The sequence below is a fragment of the Salvia hispanica genome, chromosome 2, assembly GCF_023119035.1.
Source record: "Salvia hispanica cultivar TCC Black 2014 chromosome 2, UniMelb_Shisp_WGS_1.0, whole genome shotgun sequence".
In the NCBI taxonomy this organism is placed as follows: Eukaryota; Viridiplantae; Streptophyta; class Magnoliopsida; order Lamiales; family Lamiaceae; genus Salvia; species Salvia hispanica.
Genome location: NC_062966.1, coordinates 29,340,301 through 29,364,377, shown reverse-complemented (window position 1 = coordinate 29,364,377; position 24,077 = coordinate 29,340,301). Strand labels below are relative to the sequence as shown.

The following is a 24,077-nucleotide window of genomic DNA, read 5'->3' as shown; positions in this document are numbered from 1 at the left end:
AGTACAAATAAAATATTATATTTACTACTGATATTTTTATAAAGTGTAAAATGAGAGATTATATATCTACTAATTTTGTAAATCTTACTTTAAATTATTGAAACAAATGTGTTTTTCAAGTAAAAAAAAATATCACTAGAATTGAATTTTGAGACTCATTATTTCCGAAATATCATTTACATGCGAAGAAAAAAAGGAAAAAGGAAAAATGAAAATCATGAAAAAGATATTCAATGAATAAACTAATATGTTTCAAGTATTTTCTAAATATGGACATAGTTAATTAACAAAAATATCACTTGAGGCAAAATGTTAAATAGCAAAAATATCATATAATAGTGCAAACATCTTTAAATGATAAAACAATGTCAAGAAATGAATGATGCTAATAAAATTTATTATGGACAATAAAGATGAAAGTAGTAATATCCAATTACTAAATTTGCAATTCTACAAAATTAATCAGTACTCCATTCATCAACGAAAAATAGTCTCATTTTAACATTTTAAGATGTCAATAAAAATTAGTCTCATTTTTAAAAATAGAAAATTTATTTCTCATATTTTATGCATTTTTTTTCATATTTTTCTTACTTTACTTATTTTTCACTATTATTTTTACTTTTTCTATTTCTTCTCCTTATCTATATTATTTTACCAATTTATGTTTAAAATCTCTCTCTATTATGAGAGTATTTTGTGATTAGGGGTGTAGAGATATATACATGTAACAATAGGGACCAAACCGTAATTAAAATTTCCAAAAATCCAAAATGAGTAAATTGCATTGAATTTGAGCTTAGCTGCAAAAATCTTCAACGATAATGTTCCCTTCCCACCATCAATGCTGAACAGATTATTCGTGTTGCAATTATGATAGCCATTATATCAAATCCGCCCCCATTAATCTCCCTTTTATCTAGACCTAATCCCCATTCCTCATTTGCTTCACCTCTCATTTGCCGCCGCCTCCGATTTCAGATCCGCGCTTCCTCTCTGGAGCTCCCGCTCCTGCCTTTCCCGATCGATCAGGTCATTTATTTATTTATTCCGCTTATTTTCCGACTTTGATTCATGCGCTGTTTATTTTGTCTATCTGTGTACCGTTTTCGAAAGTTTGGAAAGTTTTCAGTTTATTTTGAGTTTGATTTGATTTGGAAATGGATTCAGTTTGATTTGGTTTGGAACTGCATTAATGTATGTGTGTGAGGTCGTGTGCATCTTGCACGTGCGTTGTTGGAAAATGTTTTTTGTTCATTCTAACTTCACTGAGAGAGACTGACATAACTGAGCTGAGTGTGCACAAGGAGTTATCTGATTTACAATTAATGGCTACATTTGAGGGAGCTAATGAAGTAGATGTGCAATTTTGGGGTTTTAGTGCTATGCGATTTAGAGATTTTCTTTTTACCAAGACAGAGATAAACGTCATTGGTCTAGAATTTTGGCTGTTAGCGGCGAACTCGATGTATTTTCAAGCGTGTTGGTTCAGGACAAAAATTGTGGTTGTGGATATTCTTTACAAAGATGATGATTCTTACTATTTCTTTATGCCTTTTGTTTTGTATGTATAGGTGCTCATTCCGTCTGAGGTTAAAAGCCTTCATCTATATGAAGCAAGGTATATAGCGCTGCTGGAAGAGGTATAGAATCTATATCCAAGGAAAGTAACGTAACCTTGCCTATCTTTGTACCCAATTTCTTTTGGGTGCAGTGATAAGGTAAGGAGTATGTAAGCTTTTTATATTTTCACTTGTGGCTAACTCATTTTTTAATTAAATTATAGTAATATGTTATTTGCATAAGTGATAACAACCAGTTCATCCCACTTGGTTGCATTAGTGTTTAATGAGTTGAAATTTTGGAAAAGGTAATTCTACATGTTAAATGTTGAGTACATCATGGTCAGATATCAATACTTTGGTTCACAGCTAGAAATCGTGTCTTTATTGCATTGTCCATAAGAGCTGAAATAGTAATTGAATTCTGCATCATAACAATGGTGCAGTTGCTTCACGACCTCCGTCCCAAGCATCAATGCATGTTCTGGTCTTTGTTTTTCTTTGCTGGATGTAGCTTGATGTTAAAAGGGCTTCAGCATCAGTTGTTTTTATTTCATGGGCCAAACTAATACAAGTACACTAAAGAATACACTTCCAACTCGTTAGTAATGTCTTATGTAATTCTATTCTGTTATGCAGTCTTTGTTTCAGAAGAACAAGTCGTTTGTGCACTTTGTGCTAGATCCAATTGGTCTTGGTGGTACGTCAACAGAGGCATCCTTTGCTGCTAGATATGGTTGTTTGGTCACAGTTGAGAAAGTGAGTTTTGACGCTTCAATATACTTGTTGTATGCACTAAGTTTTATGTTTATTCATTCTACATCCACCCTTGTTTTTTTGCAGGTCGAAAAATTAGATATCGGAGCATTGGTTCTGATAAGAGGTGTAGGTCGAGTAAAACTGTTGGAGTTCCGAAAGGTAGGCCATTTTAAAATTCTTAAGACTACTTTGTTAACATTTCTTGTGCAAATGTTTCAATTCCATTAATTTTGATGTGTTAAATACATTGCCTTTTCATATTAGTTTTATATGATTAAAACGGTTGTGTTCCAGAATTTGAAGCAACATTAGGATCATCTGGTCAACACCGTAAAAGGTGTTATGAATAGCAAGGTTTAGGTTGATTGATAGCCATACAAGTAAGTGTCACTAGTGAAACTTGTGGTATCAATAATTGGATGAATAACTAACCAAAAGGTAATTGAGTTGATGATGATGGCTCTGTTAAATTTATGCACGAGTCTAGTATTCATCATACACCTTTTAGTTATTCCATTCTTTAATTGACATGGTATTTATAGGATACTATCATTATGGTAACCTGTGTGCTGTTTTTATATAGGGTATAATTGATTTACCATATAAAATATCGTAGAGTCGGATTATTTATTGGTGCATCAGTAGTTAATGACTCATAGACACTCATGGAACTAGTGATAGCTTTCTTAATGTATGTCCAAATGAAGCGATGTTATTTACCCATTTCGGGGATTATAGGTTCTTTTTGCTTGATCTTTTGAAGCTTCTCGCGATGGACTACTATTTAGGAGAAATATATTAGATTTAAAATTTCTTTTTACATATATGAAAGCTACGAAACATAGTTTAATTTGATTTCGTTAATAGTGGTCATTTAGTGAAAATTCTTACGAAAACAATTACAACAAGCTTATTGTTCTTGTTACTAGTCTATAGTTGATGTAATTTCTGTTGAGACAAATCAAGGTGTAATAGAATGAGTCATCCCTGAACCTCCATATTCTAATCTAGGGGTCAATATTATGCGAATAGTATTTTGGTAGATATATTAGTTGGTAACGATGATAGTGCATCATGATATTAGCGCAAGACTTTATAGATATATATGAGTTTATCTTACATATATTGTCACACATATTACCTTTTTTTGTTATTTGTTATCTCCAATTCCTTACAAACTTGAAATTCTTTATCATCTTTTGTAGCTTTAAATAAATTTACCATGGTTCGTTCAAAGATCAAATACGAGCTAATTGCTGATGCTCGCACACGACGTGAGACATTTAAAAAAAGAAAGTCGGGTTTGCTAAAAAAACTAAATGAATTGAAAACGCTGTGCAACGTTGAAGCTTGTGGCTTTGTCATGAATGAAGATGGGAGTCAGTCTCAAGTTTGGCCTTCAATGCCTGCAGCATCACAAGTGGTACAAAGGTTCCTAAGCTTGCCTTCTTCTTCCAAAACAACTAACATGGTAGACCAGTCTGGCTTTCTTAGGCAAAATTTGTCTAGGATATCCAAGAACTTGGATAGAGAGACCAGGAAGGTTCAACATCTAGAGAAGGAAATGCGCTTAGTGGAGTGTCTGGCCAAGGAACGGGTGGATATTAGCAATTCTAAGGAATTGCACGAGGTGCTTCGCCTATTGGACAGGAAGATTGACCTAGTCGATCGTAAGATTGCTGATGTTGGGCCTTCTAGTTCTATTAAAGCTGCAAGAGCAAGGGGGAGTAAACCTGACTTTCATCTTGGAAAGGGGAAACAACCCATTTGAAGAATCCTCATGGAATCATATCTCAATTTCAGAAGTACTTCTACTTACTTAATTACTTTAATCCCTACTTGAAGCTCTTTTAAAGATGCTTTTTATCTTAACGCTATAGTCGTTAGTTTGTTATGAATTATTTCTTTTCCTTTGTTATTTTGATTTTCTCGGTACTTTTAGTCGATTTTCTTGGTACTTTTAGTCTATTTTCTCGGTCCTTTTAGTCGATTTTCTCGGTCCTTTTTGTTGATTTTCTCTGTCCTTTTAGTCGATTTTGATAGGATATAATGTCATTTATCAAATGAGAAGAAAAAAGATACATACCATAGGCAAGCGATCTCACTCAGATGTATGGAATCAGGGCTACAATTAGAAAGAGTTGATTTCCCAATCTTAAATGGAGTTTGAAACAAACAAGTGCCTGAGTCTTTTGAATTGATGAACCATCCTAAGCTGAGTTCTAGCCTGTTGCTAGTTAACATGGTTACATGCCCCCACCTTATAATTAAAATTATCAAATTCATCTCGAACCATGTAGACTAGCAAATAATGGCCACCATGGGTCTCTAGAGCATCTTGCGATGATTCCTAACGAACCACTCTATGTCAATTGTCAATTGTAACTAGATCCCGACATGATATAAGTGTCCCTATCTAGCCCAGGTTTTATTTAGACTTGCTCCAAAGGTTTTGTGCAAGAGAATTGGTCTTTCCATGTTTAGGGAGATATTTCGCAAGTATTTTCTCTTCATTTTCCAAAGTTGCTTCATCTTCTCCATGTGGACTCCATTCAACATTGATTAATGTCGTTTGTCGATTTTTCAATTGATATGCCTTCCTATTGAGTATGACAATAATCATCTTTCCCATAAGTCAAGTTTTTATTGGTTTGTACCTTCTCATGGTTAATTGCATAACTTGGATATATGAATTATGCGCTGAGGATATATTAAGTGGTTGAGCTAGTTGATAGTGGCTACATCCCTTATTCGGTCAAGAATTTTAAGGCAAAAAGTCCAATTTTTATTGGGGTCTTAATTGCTCGAGTTTAAAAAACTCTGGCTAATCAAACACGCCAAGTAAGAGAGAGAGGAACATAAGAATTTTCTTAGTTGTGCCACATCACGAACGGAGAATATAAACCGTGGAGCAAGTTGGACCTCGGTGGGAACCGACATCTTCCAAATGGCTTCAGACAATGAAAATGAGCAAGAGTAGTAGATGTACGAAGCACAACAGGTTTTCCAAACAATCATTCTGAAAACCTTAATATCTGAAACATCCTCCACCAATCTCCATATATTCTTTTTGTGGGGAAAATGCATAGTACTCCCTTCGTCCCACTCAAGATGTCCACTTTTCCTTTTTAGTTTGTCCCACTTATGATGTCCACTTTCTATATTTGGAAATAAATCCTACTCATTAAAATATTCAACTACATTTTTCTCTATACTTACTCCATCTAACAACTCCTACTAAAATCCTGTGCCCCTGAAGAATGTGGACATCTTGAGTGGGACGGAGGGAGTAGTTCCTAAAGAAGCTAGTTGTAATCTTCTCCCAATATTGGTTGATTAACAAGTATGGTTGTTTCATTATGTTGGATAATCTTTTTCTATGCACAATTGCGCACTAAACATGTATAGTTGTTTTCCGTGAGCCGTAGACTAAATGTTGAGCAAATATCTCCTGTAGTTATCATTTCTTAAATTTTCTGTTATTATAAATTTTCATGTTAGATAATAAAAATGTTAGTATTTGATTTAACGTTCATGTACCAACTACTTTTGTTTCCAAACTTTGGTAGCCAAAGTGAATGGATTCCTTTACTTTATTACTTATTGTGTCTTACAAATGAATTATAGATAAGACGAGGCATATAAGGCCATTAGGATTTCTATTTTCTTTTTCCAGGTGAACCAAACACTTTATTTGGGGTAATGACTAAATCATTATTTAATTTGATTCTATTGTATATTTGTATGTCAGGGGTTCTGTTAGCCAAAGGTTTTGTTGATTTGGTTTGGTTTTGTTCTGCAATGTGCACCTATAGATGCTTAGGGTGATAGGGTTGTACAGTTAGTCTGTGATCAATCATAAGATAACACGGGATCAAATCCATTTATGGTGAAGGATATTTGTTTTGTTGATTTCATGTAGGTTACTTGAATATTTACTTAGTGTCTTAAATAATTGGATTTGTTCTTGTGGCTAATTGGATTATTCCATTTTCTGAGTTTAATGATATTGGTGACTAATTGTATATAGAAGTTATTGAATGCTACAAGAGTGAAATGTTATCATTCTTGCATTAATATTTATTTCTGAATTTGGTATAGAAGTCAAAATAGTAGGTTTTTAATGTATACATGAAAAACAATCTATTACTTTTTTTCAAGTTTTAGTAGAATGAAATAACAAATTTAAGAACTTATAAAGAAATAAAGTACTCCCTCCGTTCCTTCATAGTTGAGTCATTTTTCCATTTCGGGAAGTTCCCTCATAGTTGAGTCATTTTTCCATTTCGGGAAGTTCCCTCATAGTTGAGTCATTTTTCCATTTCGGGAAGTTCCCTCATAGTTGAGTCATTTCCATATATAGTAACTTTTTCCTCTTTCTTACTTTACTCTCTCTGACTTTATTCTCTCTACTTTATTCACTTTTTACTTTATTCTCTTTACCTTTTTCTCTTTCTTACTTTTTTATCTATTTATTTAACCCACTCAACATTCATTTTTTAAACTCCGTGCCGAAAAGTTCCGCCTCAACTATGAGGGAACGGAGGGAGTACTAGCTTATTAGTCTTCCTAATTTGGTTGATGCACAAACCTTATTTTTTCTTTATGCCATTTCATTTGTTTACCTGGTAGTTAATGGTATATCATACATTTGTGAAATGACTGGCTTATAGTTTTACTGCAGGAGTTTTAACTGACCACATCATGCAATTTTTAATTATTTTACTAGATCTGTAGGAACAGTGAACTAGGATAAGATATATCATAAGATTTTTTATCAGCATTTAGTATTTTTAATATCTTAGAACTGGCCGCGTCACATTTCCTTCTAGGTTTTCCATACTGGATTGGATTTAGAAGAGTTACTATTCCAAATGATGCGTTTATGATAGACGATGTTGGTTGTTGCTGCGTGTTATTTTTTGTGCTAACACAAAGTTACAATATTGCTGTAAATATTGAAAACGTTTTCCTGGGTTATTGCTTTTACAGATGATATTCATAAAAAAATCAAAGTTAGTTATATCAATATGGAATAAATTCCTATTGCTTACTTGTAATTTCCATGACAGGCTCAACCGTACTTGACAGGAGAAGTTACACCGATGCAAGATAATGTTCCTCTCGACATGACAGAAATAAACATTGAAGTTTTGAAATTGAAGGAAGTTCTTCACAATTTGAATAGGTTAGAGATAAAATTGAAGGTTAATTCTCTATCTATCTGTCTGGCTTGCATCAACATTGTGCACGTGTTAGTGATTATAACTATCTGTGTATGTGGTATGCTTGAGCTGTCACAGCTATTGTGTACTTATTGAATAAATATGTATATCTATAGGAAAAATAATTATCTGCCTCTAAACATATTAAATCTAGTCATTTTATTCATTCAATTCAAATTTGAACCATTCAGCCCCTCGATCTTAATGTAAATGCAATGGTAGCTCTTTAAATGTATAAAGTTTGGCCATTCCCCCTTTTATTGGGCGCTCCCTCAACTTGGTGAGAATTGAACTTGTGTTGTCGAACCATTTAGTTTTACAAATTTTGATATATAGAAGTTCGGAAGCATAAACATTTAGGTAAATAATGGATGAATATTCTTTTCAGTATGTTGCTTTTGCATAAATTTACTAAATTGGATGGTTCTTTATAACTTAGATCAATAGAGTTTTCAACTGGAACTAGTTTGAAATGTTTGGAGCTGATAGTAGAAATTCCATTACTTATATTTCGTATGTGAGAATCTTTAGACAACATGAAATGAGTGACATTTTATTAAGTAGTTTAGAAATGCTGCCTATATAGAAAGAGTGGCATGTTATTGGGGGAGCAGATGAGCTTGAATTACCTGAAGAACATATTCTAATTATTATTCCGAACTATCTATGACAGACACCAAGGGAAGCATCATTGCAAACTCAAATTACAAATTCTCTTGTTTGGGCTGAAAAGGAAATAACTTCGGATTACATCAGAGATTTTGTTCCATCCGTTGCTGAACGTGTTTCTTTTGCTGCGCTTCAACCTGTTTCAGGTAAGACATTTAATATGGGCTTAACTTGCAAGTGTCTCCCCAACCCTTGAACTCAGTTTATCTGATACTATCTCCGAATTGATTCCACTAATTAATTGGTAAACAATCCCACTAATGAGTACAGCTGAGCATGAAAAGAAAGAAACATAGTATAAAATAAAATACACCAACACGACACACACACATGTGTGTGTATGTTATAATTCATTGCACCTCCAACACTTGAGTTTCAAGGTTTACAAGATCTCATTTATATGCATATCAAACAAAGTTGTTTTGAAAATTACATGTTTTTACACATAAGCAGAAATGAACTGCTTGCTGAAACAATAAAGAAGGCATTAGATGATTTGAAGTTATTGGTCTTCTTTATTTTGCATTTTTAAGTCACTGCATCACTTAGAAATCGCTTAGAAAAACTAGACAGCTGCATTTGTGCATATATTTTTTTTAAATTGAGTCTCTTTATCCCCTCAAACTTCAGGTTCGAATCAATCCGAACTGGCAAAGTTGCAGAAAGAAAAACTGGTGTCGATGGAAACAAGTGATACACTCCAAAGACTAGAGAAAGCTGTCCAATTAGCCAAAGACAATATCAAAATACTTGCCGCCAAGCTTGCCATTCAATCTCTAGAGAGGCAGTGAGGCTTTGTACAAAATTGCAAAATTTGCACAGTATGTCAACTCACTATTTGTTTTGTTTATCAATAAAAAGGAAGTATTTCGGTCCACTTTAGGTGTTTTAGATGAAGCAAGAAGAATGAGTTTCAAAAATATGGTTTTGTTTGGAAAAGGATTGATTTATATCTTGCTTTATATATTCATGCAACAGAGTGATGACTCAATATTACATGAAATCTCATGCCAAAAAGCAAATGAATCGTATTGATCTTATTTGTATCCTAAATCAAATAATAAAATATGAATATGGTGAACTAAGTTGTAGCGGAATTTGGGGTTGAAATTTCAAATGCGGGCGTGACATGAGATTAATGACTCCATGACTGATTGTGGGGGCAAGTTTTGTGGGTATTATTGTGGATGCTCTATTGTATATCTAATCTAAGTTAAATACTAAAACAATCAACTAGAAAGATGCACATGACGACAAAGACATTGAATGAAAAATAATAATTCAAGGTAATGTATCCAATCATTAGTCTAATTACATGTTTAGAGCAACAACAAAAGAATTAGCAAAGCATAATGAACGTAAGAACACTTGAAATACTCGAGACCTGGTAGATCTAAATGACATCATTTTGTAAAAATAAAAATTCACCATATATATCTAGTCTAGATATGGTCCTTAGCTCAAAACACATAGGAACAGAGAAATGATAGTCATGCAACGTTTATAATTTAATAATAATGCCAGAATCTAAATTCACAAACTCTAGTCTAGTCTCTAATCTAAAGTATGTTCACATTTATTCTTGAAGTAACATACAAGTGTTTAAGTTGGTCTTTTAGACGCCTCCTTGCTAATATTTCTTCCTTCATTTGGTTTCTAGAAATGCGATCCCACGGCATATTCTCGCAAAGCTCGAAAGATCGTGAATCTAAAATTATCTTGTCCAGTGCCACACCGTGTTGCACCAACTATGTAATCATTTGTAAATGATTGCACACACCACGATAACCAACAAACTTTATTTCCTTGATGTGTGAATAAGCCCTCCGAACATTTATTTTTCTACTAATCCCCGAAACATGATAATTAAGCAAGTGATACTTAGAAAACATTTTCGGGGTCCGAAGCACCTTCTTTTCTGCTTCGCTAATATCTTGGTGCGACGCCTATAAATTCAGTAATCAACAAAGTAATTCATCTTATCTATCGACAAGTTTGGTCAAATTCTAATCAATCTCCTTACTTTATAATATGGTCACATTGAAAAAGCCACCTTCCACATCATACATAATTTCGTCCAAATTTCTCAATTAAGTTAGAAGATGAATTTGACATGTTTTTATTTCAATTTGCACTTAGAAAATGGATAGATAGTTACCTCTATGACAAATCTTCGCAAGCATGGTGCCACACTAAACCAGCCTATTATTGGCACGAGAGAACAATTGTCACGGTAATCACTCCCAACCACCACCACCAATTCCTTAAGATTAGGCATCATCTTCTGCAAAGTGTCCTGAACAATATGCGTATATATCATCATAATAAACAAATCATACTAACCTAGCTAATTAATTTATTGAAAATCAAATCAATCACAAGTGTACATTACATTGCAGGTAACTCTGAACAAAGAGTATATCTTGAGCATGGTTAGTTGTGGAAGCACAGTATCAAACATGTCTATAATCTTTCTTATCTCATCAAAAATATAACATCTCCTCCGCCCATGCCTGAATCCACAGCTCAGTAAGGAGAGGAACATCGGCTAGCACGAAACGACAATCTCGTTTCCCCGCACTGGCATACTTAATGCAAACAACCTTCGATTCACGAACCACAACAGACTTGAGACTAGCACACCGGCCGATTTCTAGGGTTTTGAACACAGGTGAGGTCCCAACAACCACCAGAGATGAAAGCGTATCCGTTCCGGACACAGTCAGTTGCTCGAGGAGACGACAGTTCCCCAACAAAAAAGCCACAGCCTCACCACTCACATTCACACAACTCAAACTAAGTTTCTTCAGCAGCCTCAGATTGTCGGGGAAATTCTCTTGTTCGTACGGGAAGAAGTAACACTCATTAGCCGAGCGGGTGTTCAAGATCAAATCAAGATTCTCAACCTTTCTATTCACAGCGTAGCTAATCCAAGCATCGATCCATTCCGTAAAATACGAAGATAAATCGAAAAAAACCCTAAACTGAACAAGATTAGGGGATGATTTTGGGATAAGAGTGAGAAGTCTATCAACCCATCTAGCATACTTGCATCTTAACGTGTGTAAGTTATAATCAGTGAATGTGTTAATCCAATCAACATCAAGATCTAATTTGGATGGTCCACAAGTACCTCCATCGAGAGCAAAGTATGCTAGTCCTCGTAGCTTCTTTCAAGCTCAACGATGATAATATTAACCCTAATATATCATCCGGAAGCATGCTAATTCGATCGCCCTGAAAACAAAAACATGAGATTATTAACATAAACAACTTAGTATCAATAATAATAGTGATTATGATTAGGCAGATTTTTACCCGTGGAGTTCCGTTGCATTTTCGCCATTGATAGTTTTATATTCAAACCTACATTTGTTGTGCATATGTATATAGCCGATTTGTGATAACTATAGCAAATCTTTTTTTATTATCGGTTGAATCTATATGGATATGTTAAATCTTCATTTCAAAATGAATATAAAAAACGGAGCGCCAAATAAAAGTTTGAATTTGAAAGAGTTATTTGAATTAGAGTATCGATTAGCATTAAATAAAATCGTGATGTCAGAACATGTGATCTTTATCCAAATTCAGTGCAATTAGTTATAAAAATAATCAAACAATTAACTATGTATTTCTAAACGAAACAAAATACATTAAAGTAGAGATTTTTGTGTGATGATAGTAACAAAATTTCACATAGGAATGGCTAGAGAAATGATAATCATGCAACGTTTATAATTTCATGATAATCAAGTGCCAAAATCTGGATAAAAAATTGATATTTTGAGAGATGAAATTCACAAATCCTAGTCTAAAAAATGTTGACATTTATTCTTGAAGTAACATGTCTAAGTTGTTTCTTTGCGAGCTTCCTTGCAATTATTTCATCCTCCATTTGGTTTCGAGAAATGCGATCCCACGGCGTATTCGCACGAAGCTCGAAAGATCTTGGATGCACAACTATCTTCTCTAGTGCAACACCGTGTCCCATCAACTGACTAATCATTTGAAGATGATTAGTCACTCCACGATAGCCATAAAACTCTACTTCCTTGATGTGAGAATAAGCCCGTTGAACTTCGTTATTGTTGTTAATCTCCGAAACATCATAATCAGTACCATTAATCAAGTAATCCATTTTCGGAGCCCACAACACATTAGTTCTTGCATTGGTCTCATCTTGGTGTGACGCCTATAAAATCATTAATCAACAAAGTAATGCATCTTATCCATCATTATATAACCACACTGAGTAAATCAAAGATATTGGAAATGGATATTTTTTAAAATAAATCAGCGAATTCCCTAAACTTTTAAAAAATATCAATTATATCATAATTTTGATATTTTTCTTAATTATTTATTGCAAGAATTGGAACGAAATTTCGTACGATGTAGATGTCGTGATATCATAACTTTGCCATTCTTTTAATTCCCATTATTAGTTTAATAAAAAAAAATACACCAGCCACCTTTATATCACTATCACTTCCACATCATACATAATTTCGAACAAATTTTCACCATTAATGAAAATGTCAAAGTTATGATATACATTTGTATAAGTTATGAAATTAACCAGAATTTAACTAAATTTCATGAGCTTTTTTAGCAATTTGAACTTCGAAAATGAATAGATAGTTACCTCTATGACAAATCTCTCCAAGCAAGGTGCTATGCTAAACCAGCTTACTATTGGCATGAGAGAACAATTGTCACTGTATTCACTTTCAACCACCACCGCCAATTCCTTAAGTTTAGGCATTATCCTGTGCAAAGTGTCCTGTACAATATACATATATCATCTTAATAAACATGTCTAATTTATTGAAAATCAAATCAGTCACAAGTGCACACTACCCCGCAGGTAATTTTGTAGTTGTAGTATATCTTGAGCGTGTGTAGTTGTGGAAGCACAGAACCAAACATGTCTATAATGCCTCTGATGTTCCCAATACAATATTGCATCTCCTGCCCGTGAGTAAGATGAGGAACACGGACGAGCTTAAAATGACATTTTGGTCCACCCAGACCAGCATACTTGATGCATACAATGTTCGAATCACGAACAACAACTGAAGGCATTTGAACACCGGCAACTTCCCACCAACCTTGAGAGACTAAAGACAGTTGCTCGAGGAGACTACAGTTCCCCAACAAAAACGCCACAGCCGCATTACTCACATTCGCACAATGCAAACTAAGTTTCTTCAGCAGCTTCAGATTGTCGGGGAAATTCCCTTTATGGTATGGGAAACAGTAAAACTCTTCCCGTGGGTAGGAGTAGGCATTCATGATCAAATCAAGACTCTCAACCTTTCTACTCACGGCCGAGCTAACCCAATCATTGATAAATCCACTGAAACTCTGAATCTGACAAGGTTAGTGGAGGATTTGGGGAGTATGGTGAATATGCGATCAACCCATCTAACATAATCGCATCTTAACTTGTTGATGTTATAACCTCTCCGGTGGTATTGTAGTAGTATTGTTGTCGAATCGAGATCAAGATCTAGTTTGGGTATGAGGATCCACAAGTCCCTCCATCGAGAGCAAAGTATGCTAGTCCTTATAGCTTCTTTCAAGCTCAACGAAGATAATATTAACACTAATATATCATCGGAAAGCATGCTAATTCGATCACCCTGAAAGTGAAAACAGCTCAACACTGTCACCTATGTGTCTATTGGTTTAATTAATTACAATGGTTAAATATTGCTTACATAAACAACAATCAATAATGATAATTAGGGAGAATTTTACCGTGTAGTCATCTTCGACTAGTCGCCTACGTAGCCTTTTCGCCATTGTTAGTTTACTCCTCAATCCTACCTTTAATTTATTTGTGTTTGTGCATATGTTATATATATAGTCGATCTATAATAAAAGGATCAATACCAAATCTTTTTTATTATCGATTAGTTACAAAAAAAATAAGGCTAAATTAAATCTTCTTTCTCTAAAGAGAGGGTATCTATTATCTTCCTGTATATCTATATCGATATTATAGACATTTGTATGCATAATTTTATTGATGTATTTATTTAATCTGTAAAAAGTCAACATAATTTAGAAATAAACATGACAGAGACATATCACATATGTAATTTTTGTTTGATGGAATTTGTTTAGTATGATATTTAGACACTAAATGAGATATGTGATTGTTGATTCTAACAATCCTTAAATAAGCTCTTCAAATTATTATTCGATTTAATGTACGTAAGAACATGGAAAACACATCAACTTGAAACATCTATATATTACTACATGTTAAGTAAATACTAATTCCTTGGTAGCTAAACACTTATCTTAAAGCTAATTTTTTAGTGCAAGAAACTAAAACCGATTACTATTCGTTCAATTCCAACGACTCCATTTTCAAACTATTGTCGAAACAAGTCAAGTTCAATAATTTGTCGTCTAATCCTGAGTTAAAAGACACATTAAGAATGACTAAAACAATCAACTACAAAGGCGCACATGACGACAAAGAAAATGAATGAAAAATAATAATTCGAGGTAATTCATCCAATCATTAGTCTAATTACATGTTTCGCGCAACAACGAGAGAATCAGCAAACCATAATGAACGTAAGAACACTTGATACACTCGAAAACCTATAGTTCATAGTGGTCTGGCAATTTAAGGCACGGCATGACTCATATGGCCTTGTCATGGGCAACGAAAATATGTCACAGAGACAAGCGAATATTCTCAGGTGTACATTAGGAATAGAGAAATGATAATCATGCAACGTTTATAATTTAATGGAGTAATAATCAAGAACCAAAATGTGGATTAAATTTTGATATTTTGAGATATGAAATTCACAAACCCTAGTCTAGTCTAGAGAATGTTGACATTTATTCTTGGAATAACACACAACTGTTTAAGCTGGTCTTTTGCACGATTCCTTGCAATTATTTCATCCTCCATTTGGTTCCGAGAAATGCGATCCCACGGCATGTTCCCGCGATGCTCAATAGATCGTGGATCTACGGTTATCCTCTCTAGTGCAACACCGTTTCGCACCAACTGTGTAATCATTTGAAGATGATTACGCACACCACGATACCCAACAAACTCTACTTCCTTGATATGAGAATAAGCTCTCTGAACTTCCTTCTTTCTGTTAATCTCTGAAACATCATAATCATCACCATAAAGCAAGTCATTCATTTCCGAAGCCTCCAGCAACTCCAACATCTTCTTTCCTGGTTTGATCCCCTCTTGGTGTGACGCCTATAAAATCATTAATCAACAAGTATTTCATCTTATCTATCATTATATAACCACACTTGGTAAGTCAAAAGATATTGGAAAGGGCAAATTTCTGAAAATAATCATGCCGAATTCCAGTAAAACCCCTAATTTAACACTTTTCAACTATGTCATGCCAGGAATTTGGACTAAATTTTGTATGATGCAGAAGTCGTGATATATCATAACTTTGTTATTCTTCTAATTCCCATCATTAGTTTGAGAAAGAAAAAAGACCACACACGTTTATTTCACGGAGGCTTCCACGTCATATGTCCCAATTTCTCGCCATGAACCATTAATAAAAATGTCAAAGTTATTATATAATTGACCATTTCTGACCGGACAGAATTCGAGCAATGGTTTTTCTAGCAATATAAATAGATAGTTACCTCTATGACAAATCTCTCCAAGTAAGGTGCCACACTAAACCAGCTTATTGTTGGCATGAGAGAACAATTCTCCTTGTAATCACTCCCAAGCACCACCACCACCAATTCCTTAAGATTAGGCATCATCCTCTGCAAGGTGTCCTGTACAACATATGTATATCATCTTAATTAACATGTCATAGCCAATTTATTGAAAATAAAATCAATCACAAGTTTACATTACATCGCGGTTAATTTTGTAGTTGGAGTATATCTTGAGCGTGTGTAGTTGTGAAAGCACAGAATCAAACGTGTCTATAATGCCTCTGATGTTCGTAAAATAATGATGTATCATCAAGTGCGGCTTCCCATGAATCCAGAGCTGAGTAAGGTGAGGAACACCTTCGAGCTTGAAACGAGACTGTGGTATACTACCAGCGTACTTGATGCAGACAACATTTGATTCACGAACCAAAACAGAGTAGAGACCAATGCACTGGCTGATTTCTAGGCATTTGAATGCCGGTGACGTCCCAACAACCTCCAAATATGAAAGCATGTATCCACACCAGTTGCTCGAGGAGCCTACAGTTCCCCAACAAAAACGCCACAGCCGTAGCACTCACATTCACACAATCTTTAGCAGCTTCAGATTGTCGGGGAAATTCCCTTCATGGTATGGGATCTGCCGGTGAGTAGGAGTAGGAGTAGGTGCTCAACATCAAATCAAGACTCTCAACATTTCTACTTACGGCCGAGCTAACCCAATCATCGATCCATCCTCTAAAGGCCGAAGGTAAGTCAAACGCCACTCGAAATCAGACAAGTTTAGTGGTGGAGGATTCGGGGAGTATAGTGAATAGGCGATCAACCCATCTAACATACTCGCGCCTTAATTTGTCGATGCTACAATTTCTCGGCTTGTATAGTATTGCTGTGGAATCGAGATCGAGATCAAGTATGGGTGTGATGATCCACAAGTACCTCCATCGAGAGCAAAGTATGCTAGTCCTTATAGCTTCTTTCAAGCTCAACGAAGATAATATTAACACTAATATATCATCGGGAAGCGTGCTGATTCGAACACCCTGACAGTGAAAACTCAACATTGTGACATATGTATCTATTGGTTTAATTTAATTACAAGTATTAAGTTCATAACAAATGAGTATAAAGGAAGCATACAACAAGATTCTACTAAAGTATTTTTGTTATGGTTGAATTGTAACAAAATCCAGAACAGAATTTCATTATCAAAATCATTAAAGTGTTAGATACGGCTTACATAAATAACAATCAATAATGATAATCAGGCAGATTTTTACCGTGTGGTCATCTTCGAGTCGCGTCCGTTGCTTTTTCGCCATTGTTAGTTCACTCCTCAACCCTACATTTATTTCTTGTGTTGTGCATATATAGTTTGTTTTTTTATTTCTTCTGTAAAAAAAAGGATCAATACCAAATCTTTTATATTATTGGTAGCAAATATACCCACCAAAAAATCTATAAGGATATACTAAATGTTTTTCCTATTTATTTTAATCTCGATGAAAGAGATTATTTTAATTTTATATTCTAAAATTATGAAGTCATGTCTAATTTGCATAAATTTGTTTCCAGAATGTGTTCAAGTGTATATAGTGAGGTTGACAAACCTGACATAGACATGTGATTTTTGTTATGAAATCTGTTTAGTTTAAGGCTTTAAATTACTACAATGGGTTACAGAAGAAACGAGATACTACTAGTCAGTCGTATACTTGTTGAATGTTAAAACACTTATATATACTCCTAAATGATTTGTCTCTAAATAATTGGATACATAATAAAACAATTGAACAATCGTATAACTTTTTCCTGAATATTGGTAAAAATATCATATATTAACTTGGTAATTCAATTATTTAAAAGATTTCTAACGGTGGTTCCTTTTTGTTGATAGCTATCTGAAATAATACCTTTTGCATGGGTGAAAAATATGAAAATAGATAAAAATCGAGTAATATGACAATCAAAACTTTCATAAAGTTTATACGAGAGAAATATTCGTCGCAATACAAACCTTAATGAGATTAGGTTCAAGTGACAAAAAAGCAGACAATAAATAACAAAATAGTGCCTACGTCTCAAAGTTACTCTAAAACACCAACTCATGTGGTTTTTGGCCAGCCTTCAACGAGAACCTTGCTCCCAAATAAGCCTTCAGATCCGGGACGGCTTCCAAAGCCTTTAACAACGGAGCATCAACGGCCTTCTGGTCATCCTTCTTCTCAGCTGGGAGTGTGTTCTTCTCCTGCAGTTTTACAGTATGCACAATTAGAAGCCAAACAAAACAGCTCAGAAACCAGCCATGTGTTGTCAATATGATGTGTGGGGACAAACCTGCTTGTCAGCCTCAAAGAACTCGGTCTCTCCCTTCTTCTTTTTCTTCTCAACTTTCTTTCCAAAGTACTTGTCGTCAAACTTGGAAACGTCCACGCCTGAAATGTCAACTTTAGTGGAGGTTCCAATGACGTAAGCCTGGTTGACACGTCTTAGGGGAACTCCATTGACCTTGTAGGGACCTGTAGCAGCATTAGAAAGAAATAAATGACCACATTCAAGACTCAACATCTACCAAGAACCACATTATCATCAAATAACACCATTAAATAAAAAAGGGCTTGGTGGGAACTATATTTGCCTCTAGACATGCATAATTCTCTTAAGACTACGTAAGTAAAGATGTAACAAATGTATTTCTCATGGCAAGTCCCAAGAGGTAATTGTGGCAACCCACTACCCAAGGCAATAGGATATGAGAGCTCCCCCTCCGGATAAGATGTGAGAGGTCAACTGAAACAGAGGACCAAAACATGGAATCAACAGAAGGGGATTGATGTCTGGTGATTAAATCACTTGGGCAATACAAGAATTTAATATATCTTGCCCCAAAAAGGTGAATCACCATAGTAACTCAGTCTCCATCCACAGCATCAAACACAACTACGGTTATGGGATATGATTACTACAATAACTAACATTAACTAACCTCAACTCAAGACTGAAAAAATAGCAAATTGAACCAGAAGGGCATAATAACAATTACAAATCATTTCTCATGGCAAATTCAAAGAGGTAATTATGGTAATACACTAATTACCAATGCACTATGGGGGACCAAAACCAATTTGGATAAGCTCACTAGATTATCAACAGAAAGGCTTGCTGTTCAACAATTTCAATTACTAAAACTGAAAATATCAACCAAAAAGTGAATACAAAAAGTGAATACACCAAGGCAATAAAAGAAAACATAATCATAATTTACAGCTTCTTTCAAGGCAAACAAATCAGTTATACACCAAACATTTCAACAACCAAAAAACAGTTCAATATAAGGTCTGCATAAACTATGTTCATTTCGATTATAAATCAAACACCTAATATCTACCTAAGCAATCATTCAAATCTGGCATAAAGTATAAAAATCTCACCAGTGACAAGGAGCAATCCAGAAGTGAGCTGCTTCAGGAACACAACTCTCTTCCCCTTAAACCTCCCGGTCAAAATGATCAACACAGTTCCCGGAGTAACACTCGCCCTGCAGCAAAACAAATTTACGAAAAATCAGCTCAAATCCCCAAACCCATATGAAAAAATCACCAACACAAAACCCTAGCAAAATAAAAAAACCTGAGCTTGGTAGGCTTCGCCGTGCGCTTGTTAGAGAGAGGCTTTTTGATGTCGTCGGCGGGGTAAAACTTAGGCGGCTTCTCCTCGACGGCGGCGAGCGTCTCCTGCTTGGCGTGGACGGGGAATTTGCCTCCGTTTTTGGCCTTGATCGCCCAGAGACCGCGCTTGTGGTACATCTGGGAGCGGGAGACCTTGCGGACGCCGGGAATGAGCTCCGGATTGCGGGTCTTCTGCTTCGGCGCCATTGCAGGTCACTGTGTGTAGTGTGTGTGAAGAGATGCAGGCGAGGTTGGAAATGGGGAAGACAAACCCTAGCTTCATTTATATTGGGCGTCTAACCTAATTCAGCCCTCTTCTTAGTGGGCCGGTTATTTATATGATCATTTTATGGGCTTTATTTTGTAATGTATAGTTAATGGACTCATATATGGGCGTGATGTGAAAACTATAGAATCTATGCTCAAAAAATGTACGGGGTATTTTGGAGCAATGGAAAGCTCGTGAACGAGACGAGTTTGAGCCTGATTTCAAACTCGATAGTTTTATCGAACCGAGTTTGTGCTTATTGGTGCTTAGTTAATTGGGATCGTGAAACCTGTTCAAAATCCATTTTTAGTGGAACAAGTTTTAATGTTCCCTCCGTCCCATAATAGATGTCACACTTTCCTTTTTTAGACAAAAGATGTCACATTTTTTTATGGAAAAAGCTCTTTCTCAAATTAATATAAATATATTATTTTCTCTTTCCACCTAACACTAAACAACATCTCCTAAAATCTCGTGCCATTCTTCAAGTGCGTCATATATTATGGGACGGAGGGAGTAGCACATTTTTAAACATTCTTATAGTCTTTCACAATAATTTGAGAAGTTCGAGCTCAAAAACCATTCATACTTATATCATACAAGCCGAACTTGAGCTCAACCTTGAACAATATCACATCACGAGAGCTCAAGGTTAATGAACAATAAGACATAAGCCTGAGTCGAGCTCAAATACCCCAATATTTAAATGACTCGAACTCAAGTAGTCTAGTATTCAACTAAGTTCATTTCATTATTTCAATCACAAAGCTGAGGAGCTTAAGCTCCCTGATTGTATTGAGTATGAAGACTGAAATGAAAGTAATTAATCTCTAACATCGGCCTTAAAATTAGAGTCCAGGTACAATGCATATTCTATGCGGGCTAGGATTAAGGTTTAATGTCTTTGCCTACATATATCTACTATCTCATTGTATTTTATATAAAAAAATACTCCCTCCGTCCCGCTTTAGCAGTCCCATTGACTTTTCTGCACTCCTTTTGTAAAAATGATAATAAATAGTTAAAGTGGAGAAATAATAAAGTAAAAAAGAGAATAATGTAGATAAAACTCTTCTCTATATATTTCTCTTTTTTACTTTATTATTTTTTCACTTTAACTATTTATTACTCTCATTTTTACAAAAAAAGTGCAGAAAAGTCAACGAGACTGCTAAAACGGGACGGAAGGAGTACTAGTGTAAATCATTGGTTTAGCATCACAGACGTATGTATGTCATAACGAATTAGGTAAATAATTCCTTATATTTCGTCTTTTTATATTCGTTATTATTTGTGATTATTCCCCAATAGGTTTGATTTTCCTTTTTTTTCAATTAAATATTAAGATTTTTTTTCAAGTTAACGATTTTGGCCTTTTTATTGCCAAAAACTTGATAGGAGTACTTTTAACTCCAAGATTTATTTCAAGATTGACCAGAGGGCGACGGCGACGGCGATGAGGAGTAGAGAGTGGCGGGGCTCGGGTGTTGAAGCCCTTTTTTTTTAAAAAAAAATCATGTACTTTTTTTTTAAAATCTTTGTACTTTTTTTTTAATGGAATGGATTATTTTTCCCGTATATGTGTCGTAAATTTAATTCCGTATATCGCAATTTTAATTCCGTAAATGTAGTATATTTTGAATTGTTTTTATTGCGGCTGGCCTATGGGCGGCCTAAATCGACGTGGCAGGTGGTTTTTTTAGTGTTGCTGACGTGGCGAGAGGAGAGAATGGCTGGCCTATGGCTGGCCTATTAACCATTGCGGATGCCCTAAGGAGCCAATTGGGGATCATGGTGTGCAACCGGATGCCAGCGTGGAACAAGGATTATCCACGTGCAAAGGAAATGAGAAATCTCGTGAGATTGCTGACGTGGAGAGCAACGCAGCAAGTGTGCAGGACCACAAGCAGAGCTGGCGTGATGTGGTAACACAAGGTGGAAAAAAGAGGGTATGATATCTGATTTACTACTAAAAACACTGTCTTTTGATTAGTTCGTTAAAGATGCTTTTAAGGTTGTTTGCTAGCTCATTCTAGATGATTCTCTAACTAGATATATATATATATATATATATATATATTGTAATGGGGAAATGATCAAAATAAGAATGCATTTAAATCCAGAAATGCAACCCAAATCTTGGCCCTAGGATTAGATGATCTAATGGTCAATAATTAACCCAAAATACGGAAGATCATAATTAAGTAGTTTTAGGTCATATTATAAGATTTGAGTTTATGTCATGGTAAGATCATTTTAGGTCATGCCTAAAAATGAACTAACTATGACCTAAAAATGCCCTACGTATGACCGTGTTCTGCGTTTCTATATTTAAATCTGGTCTTCATAGATCAAAACCCGATTGTAATGTGTTGAAGCAAATATAAATGAAAATACACATCCGCCATCTTTAGTTATCTGCATCCTCTCTTTATTCATCACTATGAACAACTTTCATTTTCTTCATTCTGTCGCTTATATCCATTTGGCTTTCTTGATTCCTTTCCCTTTTCTCATATTGGATCAAACATTTCATAATTATACAATGGAACAAGTGACAAAATTATGGAACATATCAACTTATTAACCACTCAAACAATTGCACATTTCCTTTTTCATAGTTCTACTTCAACGACTAGATGATTTCTTATAATCCTTTACATTAAAAAGTAAAATACGAGCCAACATTCATAAACAAGGATCATCGCAATCTCCGACTAGGTTCAGGCCAGAGATTCAATCGATAAGAGATAGCATTTATGACAAGAGTGCAATAGATCAATGTGTTATTGAGTGGCGTGAACAATAATCTTGGAAATGTATTTTCTAAGTCGAGACGATGAAAATATAGGGAAAATGGAAGTCGAATCCTAGGAAATGAAGTTGTTTCTCTATTCTTCCGTAGTCTGCAACGAATAGATTCATTGTTCAAAATGATAATTGATATGAGAGGGGAAAGGGGTAAAGTTGTTTCGACAAATAAAGAAAAACACATTTCAAACTCACATCTATTACCGACTGTCTAAGCTGATGCATTTTCATCTACGTACATATACCCACTAATCTCAAATTTATATGACAACTTTTAGTTTGTTTATCCTTCAAATATTCAATCCTATGTTTAATCAATCAATCAATCATATGACTCTCAAAGTACATAAACTTCCTATATCACTAGACAAACACGCAACGATAAAATCTTCATATACCACCTCTATTTACTCATCAGCTAATCACATACCAGAAAACCACTAATATATTCAATCAAAAGTCCAGAAAAGGAAATACTAAAATAGTGCAGCCACACTCTTATTAGCCAGAAATTCGTGATTTACTTCTCGAATGGAACATATAAAAGACAATGTGACAATCATATCTCCAAATGAAAGCGATACAATACAATCCGTGATGCCACTGACTCATTTACTTACCTCAGGCAGAGTCGTCTCAGAAACGTTAGGAGCCAATTTTGGTGACGAAGTATCGAACTTATGCGCACACTCTGAGTATGCAGAGCCGACCCCCAGCCCGGCACCAAACGCTACTGAAGCCCAGCGCGTTACAGGACTTCCTGATGCAACATTCGACATAGATCGATAAACTAAATCCGAGTAAATATGCATTCAAGAAATTTGTATGAAAATGCTAAAACAAAATCTCATCATCATAGAAAAATCACAACAAAAAAGTTGAATTGGAGAAACAAATTCACCACACATTCTGCATTCTACATTTACAATCACTCAGCAACACTTCAAAAAAAAAACACAATCATTTAGCATATGATACAAATTGCAAATCACAGCTCCAACTATAACATGTCGATTCACAAAACTGAAAATAAATTAATCTGAGAAAGAAACACTCACGGAAGAGGAGAAGTCCGGCGAAACCGCCGGCGAAAGACGAGTAGACGAAGCGGCGCACGCTTAAATCGACACAGGCGTCCCATTTCGCATTCAAATCGTACTTCTCTGGAATCTCAGCTTTGTTTTCCACCATTTTTAATTGTTTTTCGACAGAATTGCTACAATTCCTTTCCAATTTTGACTCCGGAATCCCTCTTTCTCCCAATCAACAAACAATTTCTCTGCGATTTCAACCGATGGTTACGCTTTGTCTCCGATTTCCAAATTTTTCCTCTTTTCCTTTTTTCAGCAATTTTAATTTTTTAAATTTTTTTTATATATTCATTAGTTTTGAACTCGTTTTGGGCCATAATTTATTTATTTTTACAACGTCG

The 24,077-nt window shown here is 35.1% G+C and overlaps 4 protein-coding genes across 4 annotated transcripts; 1 reads left to right on the top strand and 3 right to left on the bottom strand.

The window, feature by feature from the left end:
* Positions 1-819: 819 nt before the first annotated feature.
* Positions 820-9,092, top strand: LOC125208266. Its single transcript, XM_048107849.1, has 7 exons — positions 820-1,032; positions 1,575-1,643; positions 2,202-2,321; positions 2,406-2,480; positions 7,394-7,528; positions 8,220-8,361; positions 8,846-9,092. The coding sequence occupies exons 1-7, from the start codon at positions 874-876 to the stop codon at positions 9,004-9,006; spliced, it is 861 nt and encodes a 286-aa protein (XP_047963806.1). The 5' UTR covers positions 820-873; the 3' UTR covers positions 9,007-9,092.
* A 5,878-nt stretch (positions 9,093-14,970) lies between these two features.
* On the bottom strand, positions 14,971-17,220 carry LOC125206750 (F-box/LRR-repeat protein At3g26922-like). Its single transcript, XM_048105982.1, has 5 exons — positions 17,179-17,220; positions 16,764-16,941; positions 16,098-16,438; positions 15,875-16,015; positions 14,971-15,464 (listed from the first exon to the last, which is right to left on the bottom strand). Exons 1-5 carry the CDS (start codon positions 17,218-17,220, stop codon positions 15,069-15,071), a joined length of 1,098 nt encoding a protein of 365 aa, XP_047961939.1. The 3' UTR covers positions 14,971-15,068.
* A 633-nt stretch (positions 17,221-17,853) lies between these two features.
* Positions 17,854-19,833, bottom strand: LOC125207743 (60S ribosomal protein L6-like). Its single transcript, XM_048107218.1, has 4 exons — positions 19,529-19,833; positions 19,330-19,436; positions 18,236-18,417; positions 17,854-18,146 (listed from the first exon to the last, which is right to left on the bottom strand). Exons 1-4 carry the CDS (start codon positions 19,771-19,773, stop codon positions 17,991-17,993), a joined length of 690 nt encoding a protein of 229 aa, XP_047963175.1. The 5' UTR covers positions 19,774-19,833; the 3' UTR covers positions 17,854-17,990.
* A 2,644-nt stretch (positions 19,834-22,477) lies between these two features.
* LOC125207807 lies at positions 22,478-23,984 on the bottom strand. The gene is made up of 3 exons (XM_048107307.1): positions 23,704-23,984; positions 23,266-23,405; positions 22,478-22,740 (listed from the first exon to the last, which is right to left on the bottom strand). Exons 1-3 carry the CDS (start codon positions 23,834-23,836, stop codon positions 22,726-22,728), a joined length of 288 nt encoding a protein of 95 aa, XP_047963264.1. The 5' UTR covers positions 23,837-23,984; the 3' UTR covers positions 22,478-22,725.
* Between the last annotated feature and the right edge of the window lie 93 nt (positions 23,985-24,077).

Coding starts and splice junctions, on each gene's coding strand:
- LOC125208266 (XM_048107849.1), top strand. CDS start 874: ATGATAGCCATTATATCAAATCCGCCCCCATTAATCTCCCTTTTATCT. Junction 2,481..7,393: donor AACTGTTGGAGTTCCGAAAG/GTAGGCCATTTT, acceptor TTTCCATGACAG/GCTCAACCGTACTTGACAGG. Junction 7,529..8,219: donor GGTTAGAGATAAAATTGAAG/GTTAATTCTCTA, acceptor TATCTATGACAG/ACACCAAGGGAAGCATCATT.
- LOC125206750 (XM_048105982.1), bottom strand. CDS start 17,220: ATGGCGAAAAAGCAACGGACGCGACTCGAAGATGACCACACG. Junction 16,942..17,178: donor GACTCGAAGATGACCACACG/GTAAAAATCTGC, acceptor TTTCACTGTCAG/GGTGTTCGAATCAGCACGCT. Junction 16,439..16,763: donor ACTATACAAGCCGAGAAATT/GTAGCATCGACA, acceptor GGGGAACTGTAG/GCTCCTCGAGCAACTGGTGT.
- LOC125207743 (XM_048107218.1), bottom strand. CDS start 19,773: ATGGCGCCGAAGCAGAAGACCCGCAATCCGGAGCTCATTCCCGGCGTC. Junction 19,437..19,528: donor GCGAAGCCTACCAAGCTCAG/GTTTTTTTATTT, acceptor GTTTTGCTGCAG/GGCGAGTGTTACTCCGGGAA. Junction 18,418..19,329: donor TGGATTGCTCCTTGTCACTG/GTGAGATTTTTA, acceptor ATGCTGCTACAG/GTCCCTACAAGGTCAATGGA.
- LOC125207807 (XM_048107307.1), bottom strand. CDS start 23,836: ATGGTGGAAAACAAAGCTGAGATTCCAGAGAAGTACGATTTGAATGCG. Junction 23,406..23,703: donor CGCCGGACTTCTCCTCTTCC/GTGAGTGTTTCT, acceptor ATGTTGCATCAG/GAAGTCCTGTAACGCGCTGG.